Source organism: Bos indicus x Bos taurus, chromosome 25 (assembly GCF_003369695.1).
Source record: "Bos indicus x Bos taurus breed Angus x Brahman F1 hybrid chromosome 25, Bos_hybrid_MaternalHap_v2.0, whole genome shotgun sequence".
Taxonomy (NCBI): Eukaryota; Metazoa; Chordata; class Mammalia; order Artiodactyla; family Bovidae; genus Bos; species Bos indicus x Bos taurus.
This window is the reverse complement of record NC_040100.1, coordinates 12,973,835-12,985,888: the sequence shown is the minus strand read 5'-3', so window position 1 is coordinate 12,985,888 and position 12,054 is coordinate 12,973,835. Positions and strand designations below refer to the sequence as shown.

The following is a 12,054-nucleotide window of genomic DNA, read 5'->3' as shown; positions in this document are numbered from 1 at the left end:
AAGTTAAGTGGAAGATGGGGAAGAAGACAAGAGAAGGAAGAGAGAAACAGAACTCAGCCTCGGACAAAACCACAAAAAAGAGAAGAATCCTAGGTTGATTCAAAGAGCTTAAGCAACTTAAGAGCAAAACAGACCTTTCCTGCCCTATCTTGAGATTTACACCTCAGGTAACAAGGACCAGCACTACTGTTCATGCATTCGTTCCAGAAATATCTGCTGAGCACCTATTATGAGCCAGGGGACTTCTCAGCATCAGACATATGATGAGGAACAAGCAAGCAAGGCTCCCTTCCTCAAAGAGTGAGCTTTCATTCAAAAAGACACATGTACCCAGATGTTCACTGCAGTACTATTTACAATAGCCAGAACATCGAAGCAACCTAGACGTCCATCAACAGGTAAATGGATGAAGAAGTTGTGGTACATAGCACAGTGGAATATTAGCCATTAAAAGGAACGAAGTTGAACTGAAGTGGGTGAACCTAGAGCCTGTCATCCAGAGTGAGGTCAGTCAGAATGAGGAAAACAAATACCGCATATTAACACATGTATACAGAATCTAGAAATCTGGTACTGAGGAACCTATGTGCAGGGCAGAAATTGAGATGCACGTGTAGAGAACAGAGTTGTGGGCACAGCGGGTGAAGGAGGGGGAACGAATCAACAGTAGCATTGCCATATATACACTCCTGTATGTCAAACAGATAGCTGCCGGGAGCTGCTGTCCAGCGCCAGGAGCTCAGCCTGGTGCTCAGTGACCACCTATTACAGAAGGGTGGGATGGGCCCAAGGCGGGGGAGAAAGGCTTGGGAGCAAGGGACTATATGTATACTTATGGCTGATTGACATTGCAGGGCTTCCCAGGTGTTCCAGTGCTAAAGAATCCACCTACCAATGCAGGAGACATGAGAGACATGGGCTCAGTCCCTGAGACAGGAAGATCCCCTAGAGGAGGAAATGGCAACCCACTCCAATATTCTTGCCTGAAAAATTCCATGGACAGAGGAGCCTGGCAGGCTTCAGTCCACGGGGTCACAAAGAGTCAGACATGACCGAGCACACACATGCATGGACGCTGACGTGCAGCAGAAACCAACACAACATTTGTTAAGCAATTATCCTCCAATCAAAAAAAAAAAAGAAAAGAAGCATTCTCCCAGCTGCCACACTTCGGGCACCGTGGCGCATGCTGCACACTGTGAATCCCTGCTCCGCCTGACTCACAGCATCCCCATTTCACAGCTGAGAAATGGTGGTGAAACTATCACCATCTATGTAACACACGATAGTGTATACATGTAAGTGCCACTCTCGATGCATTCCCCCCTCCTTCACCCGCTGTGCCCACAAGTCTGTGCCCACAAGTCTGCCCAAGGTAGGTCACACAGTTAATAAGTGACAGAACCAGTCATCAAACCCAGACTGTCTGCCGCCCAAGAGAACACCCTTTCTCCCAATATTATATTCTTAAAGACTGAGAGGTGTCTGACCTTAGGTGTTTCTCCACTCAATGTGGCTCCACTGAGCCCACGCTCCACCTCTCCATTCTCACTCTTAGCTCTAATTGCCAAACCTTTTTCCCCATCCACAAAGGACACTCCAGATTTGGCAACAGCAAAGGTCAGGGCATCAGAGTTCTTCCTTGACAATGACGCTGATGGCCTCTCCCCAGTTATTCTGGGCCGGGCAGGCGGCAGCTGCCCCTGCTGGCAGGGTGCCCGGCACACACACTGGCCAACACAGATGTGCCTGTATCCCAGGGCTGTCCAAGAACCGGGCCCCCCATCTCTCTGGAAGCCACCAGATGTGATCAGTCCATCGGAGGTAAAAGAAGTGAGCCTCCCTCCAGTGCCCAGGCCCTGGCTCTGCGGATCCGCCTTCCACACACCCGGGCCCCTGCTGGCCACCAAGCCCTGATGAAAGCCTGTTGTTGTGGTTTAGTTGCTAAGTTGTGTTCAACTCTGCGACTTCATGAACTGTAGCCTGCCAGACTCCTCTGTCCATGGGATTTCCCAAGCAAGAATACGAAGTAGGTTATCATTTCCTTCCCCAGGGGATCTTCCATACCCAGGGGTTGAACCCACATCTCCTGCATTGCAGGCAGATTCTTTGCCACTGAGCCGCCTGGGATAAATCACCTACTTTCACTATTCAAGGATCCCGACTCAGGGATCAAACCTGCGTCTCCTGCACTGGCGGGCGGACTCTACCACTGAGCCACCTGGAAGCCCCAATGAAAGCCTCCATGCAGCTCCTAAGACTCACACTGCCCTGGTACCCTTCTGAGGCTCACCTGCAAGGAGTGATTTTAATGCGAACATGTGCCCTCAGCTCTCTCCCCCTTACTCCTTCCCACTGGGAATGCTAGTGCCCTCCAGCTCAACAGTCTGTATGAGCACACGTGTATTCCATGAAGAAGAAACAGCTCAGGGCCAGCTCCGGCATCCAGGAAGAGATGCTTTCAGTATACAATCCCTCTCCTCCCAACGCCACCTCGAAGGCCCAGAGAACACACCTCTGCCCTGTCCTTCTGAGCCCACTCACTTTCTCCACCTCATGGGCCTGCTGATGCAGTAGGCTGGGTGGGCTGCAGGTGGGTTGTTTGGGAACGTGTCAGTTTCCTGCAGCTCCGACTCCAGCTTCATCTGTCCGTGTGGCTTGGGGGCAGGACCAGGCTGCGTAATTTTGACTTCTCTCCCTGCCTGCAAAGGTTTTCAATTTCTTCAAGCAACCCTGCTTCTATTCAATATCCTTCTGAAATCTAAATTTGGAACCTAACCTCAATCGATTGCATTTCCTCTTACGACAGCAGGGCCCTAGGCTTACCGGATGGAGTAGTCACATGTGCCCTTGTGAGTCCCTGCACCAGGGCATGGATGAGGGACGAGGTCACCAGCCAGAGCTCATGACAGCCCACCACCTTCATCCTGACCTATCGGGGGATGCTCAACCTGGGAAAAGGACCGTGATATTCTGGAATCTTGACTCTGCCCCTCACTGTCTGTGTCATCATGGCCAAGTCACATAGTATTCTCTAAGTCTCACCTTTCTCAGCTCTAAAATCACAGAAAACAAATAACTTCCTCAGAAGGTGACAGCCAGCCAAAAGCCCTGTACAGAGTTACATGGGAATTCTATCAGGAACTCTGTCTGTCCCTTCGTCTGTTTTCCTAACATTAGTACAAAACCACCATTAAAAAAAAAAAAAATTAACACAATGTTATTTTCTTCTGCATAATGGTTTTGGATTCTCTAAAATTTCCATGATAAAATATGAATTAATTCTACTCTAGAGAGAAAAGGAACATAAAACGAGCACGTTATAAAACCACACATTCACAAAAAGCATACTGAACCGTGCTGGTCTTTAACCTGGCTAACTGCTTCACTTCCAGGCTCCTCCGAAGGTTCTAGCGCCCTTTAATCAGGGTCTGGTGAACGACCAGGGGTGGCCTCAAGATGGTGCAGGCAAGATGACAGAGACAAGATGAATACCTCACACTCACTCTACCCAGCTAAGGCTTTCCAACTCCTTCCTCCAACTACACCCACCCCACATAATCCAGTCTTTACAGAATCAAGGTTATTTCCTCTGTGGTTACCATTTACCTCCCAAAACTAGCTTCCACCCAACTAATCAAACCAATAAACCTTTTTGCCCACATGACATACAGGGTGTTATGACAGATGCTGAAGGATGGGCATGGTATTAAATAGTTCAAAATATGGTTCAAGTCCTCAAAACACCTGCAGTCCAGTTCTGAACTCAAAAGGCAAAGCCACCGAGGCACTAGAGTCAAAGCCATGGGTGCCATGGACATGGGCAAGAAAGCTTCAAGCAACCTGGTGCAGGAAGAGCTCAGACCGTGGGAGTTGGCACAACCTACCGCCCCCAGGGAGTGACCTGGAGTCAAGCTTTAAAGGACACATGAATGTAGAAAGCGGGTGGGGAGAGCAAACCACAACAGCCAGCACTTCTTAAAGACTGGACCTGAAACACGGAAGACGCAACCCTCAGACAAATGCAGGGCTATTTCAGCAAGTGGATCAGCCTGGCTGAAGGAGGCAGAAGCACTGGGCCAGGGTGGGAACGTGGGCTGACAGTGGTCGGCCTTGACCATCAGCCTCTAGGCTTGATCACGGTTCCTCAGGAAACACAAAACTCCTGGAAGGTCTTGGGCCCTTTGCAAGCAGTGCTTTCCATGCAGACAGCCAGAGTCCCAAAAAGGAGGGTGAGAGAACAGAGGCTGGGGCTTGTGTTAAAGGGCACTACAGCAGCAGTTAAGGGGGCAGCAGTGGGTGCCCAATGGTAAAGATGGAAGGGCAGGTGTCAGAGAGGGTCTGGAGGGGAGAGGACAAAATCATCTCAGTGTGCTTTTCCCTCCATTTCAGCTTTTCCACTTTCCCTTTAGAGTGTCCTTCTCAGCCTGCATTAAGAAAAACAAAGCAATAACAGCCTGCAACCACTTTTCAAAAGACAAGCACTAAGAGTTTTAGCAGAGAAGCCCCGTTATGAGGAAGTCTGGATCACCCCTGGCATCCCCAGCCCAGAGGGGCCCTTACAGGACACCCAAGAAACTGTTTCCAGGGTGAGAGGACACTACAGATGGCTGTGCTGTGTCTCCTGCTTGAACTTCATAAGAGATCCCAGGAAAGGTCTGAGAAACCTGAACATCATTAAATCACCAGCTCCCACTTGGTGCCCAAGGGGCTGGGCCCCTCCTGTGTGCCCAGTGCTTGGCTCTCTTGAGCCCTCCATTAATTCCCAAGCAATAAGGAGCACCAAGGTCAAGGTTTCCTTGTTCTCCTTCAGTAGCAAGGAGTGGAGACGCTGCAGCACAAGTAGACACAGGAATCCAAGTCCCATCTCAGCACCCTCCCACCGCAGCAGAAGACCTCGGCAGGCCTACAGAATCAACAGGTGGGATGCGCTTTACCCAAAACATGCACAGGCAGAGGATGGAGTGCTGTGAGTGGGGTGGAGAGAGGGAAGGTCACTGCAAATTACACTTGTCAGCCAGAAAGATAACATCTATCTAATTGCAGCTTGAATTTCTGGCTTGTTCAGGAAAAGCTCGAAACCCAGTCTTCCTGCCTGCTTCCCCTCAGAGGCTGCAAGTCAAGAAAACTCTTCTTCCTAACCCAGGCAACCAGTCCCCCGTGGTGGACATCCCCACGCTCCCAGGAAATCGCTTACAGGGCAGAAGAGCACACAGGGAAAGAAGCCAGGACCCCAGTTCATCTGAAGCAAACTCTTAGCTTTCCGGAAGTCCTCACTCTCCCACCAACAGGCAAGTGGGTTTTCCTCTTTGCTCTGCCTGGCATAGGCAGCAGAGGGTTCTGGGTCATGGTTCAGGCCACAGACTTGCCAGAGATACAGTCTCAGACCCCCTCAACCCAAAGCTACTGAATCAGAGACTCTGTGGGTGGGGCCTAGAAATCTACCTCTTAAAAGGCCCTCCATGTGACTCTAAGTTCAGTTCAGTTCAGTTCAGTCGATCAGTCGTGTCGGACTCTTTGTGACCCCATGGACAGCAGCACGCCAGGCTTCCCTGTCCATCACCAACTCCTGGAGCTTACCCAAACTCATGTCCATAGAGTCGGTGATGCCATCCAACCATCTCATCCTCTGAGACGAGAACCAACTATCTCATCCTCTGTTGTCCCCTTCTCCTCCTGCCTTCCATCCTTCCCAGCATCAGGGTCTTTTCCAATGAGTCAGTTCTTCACATTAGGTGGCCAAAGTACTGGTGTTTTGTGACTCTGAGGCACACCTAAGATTGGGACTTCCTTGGCAGTCCAGTGGTTAACACTTCACCTTCCAATGCAAGGGGTGCAGGTTTGATCCCTGTTCGGGGAGCTAAGCGCTCATATACCTTGCAGCCAAAAAACCAAAATATAAAACAGAAGCAGTATTGTAACAAATTCTTTATTGTTTGGACCATTAAAAATGGTCCACATTAAAAAAAGAAAAAAATTAAGACAAGCCAGTGAAGCAGCTGAGAACCTCAATTCTGGAACCAGACTATGCCAGTTCTGTCAGAACTTAAATTCCCAGTTCTGTCACCCCCTAGTTGGGTGATTATGAGCAAGTTACTTAAAGGGCAGTGTTAGTTGCTCAGTTGTATCCAACTCTTTGCAACTCCATGGACTGTAGCCCACTGGGCTATATGGAATTCTCCAGGCCAGAATACTGCAGTGGGTAGCCATTTCCTTCTCCAGGGGATCTTCCCAACCCAGGGATCAAACCCCGGTCTCCTGCATCACAGGCAGATTCTTTACGGTCTGAGCCACCAGGGATTACTCCCCTAAAAGGGGAGTATCAGCACCTATCCTTAGTGTTGCTGGAAAGACCAAATGAGTCCTAGTGTGTCCGTGGCACTTCGTAAATACCGCTTAGCATTTTATTATTGTTATTTGGGGCACTGATGGGGTGTATATCATATTCTGTTACCTAATTGAAATGATTTGTGTCCTTGGGTACAGCCTGACACTTAAGGGAGCCAGATATCTTGTGCGCTCTTTTGAGTCCTATGGATCAGTCTATGGCCTGGATCTGTGTAAAATAATAAGGACCATCCCATAAGCATCCAGTTCCTCCAGAAATGAATTGCGGGCTTTTGTTTCATTCTGTGCCTTGGTTCTTGGACATACAGGAGAAGAGCTCCCACCAGACGCCCGCAGACAACACCTACAGCTGGTCCACACCTACAGCCAGGCCCTGCTGTCTGCTGGAGGTCAGTGGGATTGCAGCATCCCACTGCATGTACAAGTTCAAGGATTCCCCTGGATATTTGTTGAGTGATATCAAGAAGCTCAAGGGGTCCTTTCAGAGGATGCTTGCAAATCTGACCCCATCCCATCTGGAAGGACCCAGAAGGGATCATTGAAAAGTGGGAAGAAGACAGTATGGTGACATTCTTCTCCCTGCCTGCCACCGGGCTGGTCTCTAGCTCCAACTGCAGGGAGGACAGTGGTTGAGCTGAGCCAGGTCTTACTAACATCATCAAAGTGAAGACTCCCTATAATTAGGAGGAGACATTCGATGGAAGCTGTAAAACACAGGCTCTCTGGTCAGCCAGACCCGGGGTTCTGACTCCAGACTCTGCCACTTATCAGCAGCAGGACCTCAGGCAACTTAGTTAACTAACCTCTCCAAAACTTCTTATTTCTGATATGGGAAATGGAAAGAACCACACTGAACTGATGTGAACACTGAATGAGATAATGCACTTGTAACCTCTTGGCACTGTGTCTGGCACACAGTAAGAATTTCACCCATAATTATGATCATTATCTTTATGACTATCAGTAGCTCTGGCATTGGAGCTGCCGGGGTGGCTCCAGTGGTAAAGAACCGGCCTGACAATGCAGGAGATATAAGAAACACGGGTTCAATTCCTCCGTTGCGAAGATCCTCAGGAGGAGGGCATGGCAACCCACTCCAGTATTCTGGCCTGGATAATCCCAGGCACAGAGGAGCCTAGTGGGTTACAGTCCATGGGGTTGCAAAAGTCGGACAGGACTGAAGCGACTTAGCACACCCAGCTCTGGAATTACCATAAGAACTTGAGTTAGAAGCTTAGGAAGGGAGATGGCAGCCTTGAATCTGCCTTGGATACCAGTCATGTGGACCTTGGAGAGCTGCCCATACTCTAGTGTAATATTCTGACCTTGGGGGCAACAAATGTCCAATGATCCATCAGTTCCTGGACCAGATGTGACCAGGGGGTGTGAAAGTTTCCCTCTCCACCTGAAACAGTGAGAACGTTTTAGCTGGGACAGATCCTGATAACTATCACTGATTGGATGGCACACCTCTCTTCGCTACATTCCTTAAAAACCTGCTTCCCCTACACACCGCGAACTTTAACAATTGCCCTCAGGCAGCTCTCAGGGAGAATCCGGAAGTTTTTAATAGCAGCTTCACCGAAGCAGAGCCGGGAAGGGAGGGGTCCTCGTTACTAGCTGAACAGGCTGCCTCCTAGAGAGATAACATTCCTCCAGCGCACTACCGAAGCGCGTTAGCTCCAGATCTAAGGCCTCGACTTTTGCAGACGTTTAAGCCCGCCAAAGGCCCCTCCCTGTCCGACCCCACCAAAGGCTAAGCTGTAAGAGCTATTTCCTCCCTTAAGTCGCCTGCGCCTCTAGTCCCATTCGGCCGCGCGTCTAGTTTCCGCACTTGGGGCCAACTGGCCAGGTAATGATTCCTGCACGCGGAGACCTGGAGCCAGCTGTGCTGACGTGTTTCCACGATAAAAGCAAACTTGCAGCTGGAGCACGGAAAAGCCGGGAATTCTTTCCAGCAGCCCCGGCCTCCTGGCCCAGACGGGGCAGGAAGAGTAAAAGGGAGCGCGCGGGAGCCAGGAGGTCTGCCTCCCGCCCCGCGCGCAGGGCCCCCGGGGGTGGACCGGATGCCCACGCTGAACCCCGTGGCATCCGCGTGCGTCCTTACCGTTTAGTTGCCGGTAGACAATGTCCTCGAGCAGCGAGAGGCGCTTCAGGACCGCATCCTGGATGGGGCTGGCGCTGTGCGCGCTGATGTTAGCGGCCTCGGCCCGCGGCCGAATCTCATGGAAGGAGTCTCCGCTGCGCATCGAGATGGGCCGGCACTTGGCCAAGAAGAGCACGAAGCCGGCCACCGCGATCAAGTTCAACACCAAGAGCACTTTGACTCTTCTCAGTGAAGCCATCAAACACGCCCAGCCGGCCCTCGCCCCGGACCCGCGCCCCTTCGGGCTCCGGCGAGGCGCGGGGCAGCCGGGGGCCGTGCGTGCGAGCCAAGCGCTCCGGACGGCTGGCGAGGATACCAGCCGCTCCCGGCCCCACGGCGCGGAGGCTCGGGCAGCGGAGACGGTTAGGAGGTCCGGGCCGTCGCGGGGAGAGCGAGATGGCTCACGTGGAAGCCCTCGGTCTGCAGAAGTGCTCCCCCAGATGCCTACTCGGTCCTCGGCGCGCGGCCCCTACCAGTCGCCTCGGCTTCTCGGCGAGGGGCCGGGGGTCTCTCCTCTGCACCAGCAAGTGGTTCGCCGCTGGACCTCCGGCCGCCGGGAGCCGGGCTGAGGACACAGGGGCCGGCAGGCTGGGCTGCCCCGGCGCCGCGGCGGGAGCGGCACGCAGGTGTCGGGCTCAGGGTTCGTGGCCCGCCCGCGGAGGTGCGCACCGCGCCTCCGGCCGCACAGCCACTACCCTAGTCCTCAGGCAGCCGTCGCGGCGCGCCGGCCGCGGTCTTCAGCCGAGGACCGGCTCCCCGGGGCGGGCGCCTTTGTTACGCTCACCGACCCGTTCCATCACGCAGGGCTGAGGAATAGCCCGTGGCCAGCGCCCGCATCGTCGCGGCTCCGCAGTCACGCTCAAGTCTCAATTACTCTTAAAGTGGGGGCAGCACTAGGGGGCGGGCGAAGGGGCAGAGCGCGACGTCCTCTCCGCCCCCTCGCGCCCGGGGACACCCCACCCCGCCGCCAAACTCACCAGCGCGCACAGCGCCGCGGGCTCCCGGACACGTTCCAAGTCCTGAGCCCACGCAGTGAGCCTTCGGGGCCTGCCGGTCACGCCGGCCTCTCTCCGAGCTGGCGCGTCGGGAGGCTAGGCGGAAGGCGGAGTCGGACCTCAAAAGTCACAGCAGTTCTGTACCCTCCTCCACGAACGTCGCGGGGAGCGCGGCGGGGAGGGACGCGCGCCGGCGCACCCTCCGCTCGCCAGAACCGGCAGCGCCTGCCGCTCTTCCCGCGCCCCGAGGAGCCAAACGCCGAGTCTTCTAATTGGTGGACGCAATGATACCGCCGCTGCGGCAGGGAGAGCCCACACAGCCCCGGGGCGCGAGAGCCCGGAGGGGACGCGCAGGTGGCGGCAGAAGGCGGGGCGCGGCCCGAGGGGGCCCGGCTGCAGCGCCAGCTCCTCCTCCGGCCCTCCTGGCCACCCCTCTCCCCGCGAGCCAGTCGGCCGCCGCCGCCCGCAGGCTGCCGGGCGCACAGCTCCTCGGCTCGCCGGCTTGTGCGCGCGCACCCTGAAAGGGTGGGGGCGCCGGGGGAGTGCGGGCCGCGCGGGATGGGGGCCGTCAAGTCATGTTGACGGCTGCCCGCGTTGGAGGGACCCTTTGGTTCTCAGCACTCCCCGAGCGGGCGGGTTTGTTCCATCCCGGCTGGCGATGAAGACATCCCTTTCTGTGCGCTCGCGGCTCCGCTTTGCGTGGCCGGGAATGGCTAGAGGGAAAATCTGGCCTGGAGACTCGGATTCCGTTACTTTGGGAGCCAAACCGGGCGTTGGTGGGCTGGGTGGGTTCGCTCACCGTCCAAGCGACGGTTTCTGTGTCCAGCCCCCACCTCTATACGCATTTTATTATAAGAAGCGTATCTTGGCGACTGGATTTCCGAAATCTCTTCTTCTTGCCAAAGCCAGGAGCTCCTGATGCTGAAATTCAAAACCCCGCGCTGATCTCTTTGGTTCCTTGGGCCTGGAAAAGAACAGGCTGTCAACTAACAAAGATTACATCTGGCAGTGAAGCCCAATAAATCTGGTGGTTTCTACCTATTTCGATCTCATTAAAGTTGTTTTTGTTTTTGTTTTCATGTTACTGTTGGGGTTTTGTGATTTTTTGCTGATTTGTTGTTATTTTAAATGTTGATTTTCAACATTGAAAAGTGAGTGAAAAAATGTAACAATCTTTTAGTTCCATTCCCTTGGTACTCTTTGTCCGGATTCCATAGGTTTTGCTTTGTATAATCTACAAGAAAGTGACTACAAAACTGTTAGATGAAAAAGCCACATCAGAAGCCATAAGGGACAGTTTTTAACCTCACGTGTTGGGCACAAAAGACATTGAGCAGGAAGAAACCCCAGTTTATTGAGAGGTTGTAAGACAGACACTGGGCCAGGCACAGTCTCTAGGTTATCTCACTGAATACCCAGTTGAGTTAGATGTTATTATAAACACACATTCAAATGGAAGCCAGCCCAGTCAAGGGAAGCTTATGCAAAAATAGGATTTGAACTTTCATTCAGCCATAGGGATGCAGGTGGGAAGGTTGAGGCAATGGGCTAAGGTGTCAGTTTAAAGCCCTAAACCTAATTCTAACTGTAACCCTGAGATTGGATGACAGAGGATGGGCTAGCGTTTTTGTTTTTTTGTTTTTTTTTCCAAATTTAGACAGGTGTATTGATAATTTCAGGGCTTTCCCAATGGCTCAGTGGTAAAGAATTCTCCTGCAATGTAGGAGACACCATTTCCATCCCTGGGTTGGTAAGATTCCCTGGAGGAGGAAATGGCAACCCACTCCAGTATTCTTGCGTGGAAAAAAATCCCGTGGATAAAGGAGCCTGGCAGGCTACAGTCCACGGGGTCACAAAGAGTCGAACATGACTTAGCAACTAAGCGCAAGCACGACATTGGTGATTTCACAGTGTCCTTTCACAGGCTGACAAACGGATAGAAAACTGAATCTTACATCATGCACAGATGCCCTCAGCAACTCCATATAGTGAGTCAGACAGGACAGCCCTCGTTTCTCTTCTTCCATCCAAGTTTGTTTAATCCTAGACCAGCCTCAAAACAATCTTAGCATGTGCCATTGTAAGCTACCTTGTCAATGCAGACATCTCTGGGGTTTCTGGGACACTTCTGGCAGGGTTGTCCACACTGAAAACTTGGAGGAAGGGTTTTCACACCAGTGCCAAGCAAATTCACCTAAAACTCACCACATCCCCCTCTGTTACAGAAAAGTTCTATTTCTTCTGTTGCAGAAGCTAAGAGGCCAGTAGTAAGTGGTTCTAAACTATGGTGGGTCTGATTCCCAAGCATAAGCATATTTAGGAGTAGGATGCTGGGAGCAAAACAGAAGAAATAGCCTCAGTCAATTCATTGGAAAAGACCCTGATTCTGGGGAAAGATTGGAGGCAAAAGGAGAAGGGGACGACAGAGGATGAGATGGTTGGGATAGTATCATAGATTCAATGGACATGAACTTGGGCGAACTCCGGGAGATGATGAGAGACAGGGAGGCCTGGTGTGCTTCAGTCCATGGGGCCACAAAGAGTCCGACAGACTTAGTGACTGAA

The 12,054-nt window shown here is 52.5% G+C and overlaps 1 protein-coding gene across 1 annotated transcript in view; it reads right to left on the bottom strand.

Moving 5' to 3' along the window:
• The window catches only part of GALNT17 (polypeptide N-acetylgalactosaminyltransferase 17), a 432,156-nt gene extending 422,257 nt beyond the window's left edge, over positions 1-9,899 (bottom strand). Inside the window, exon 1 of the mRNA XM_027526765.1 lies at positions 8,456-9,899. Coding sequence (XP_027382566.1) covers positions 8,456-8,693 — 238 coding nt within the window. The 5' untranslated portion in view covers positions 8,694-9,899. The remainder of the gene's footprint in view (positions 1-8,455) is intronic.
• Between the last annotated feature and the right edge of the window lie 2,155 nt (positions 9,900-12,054).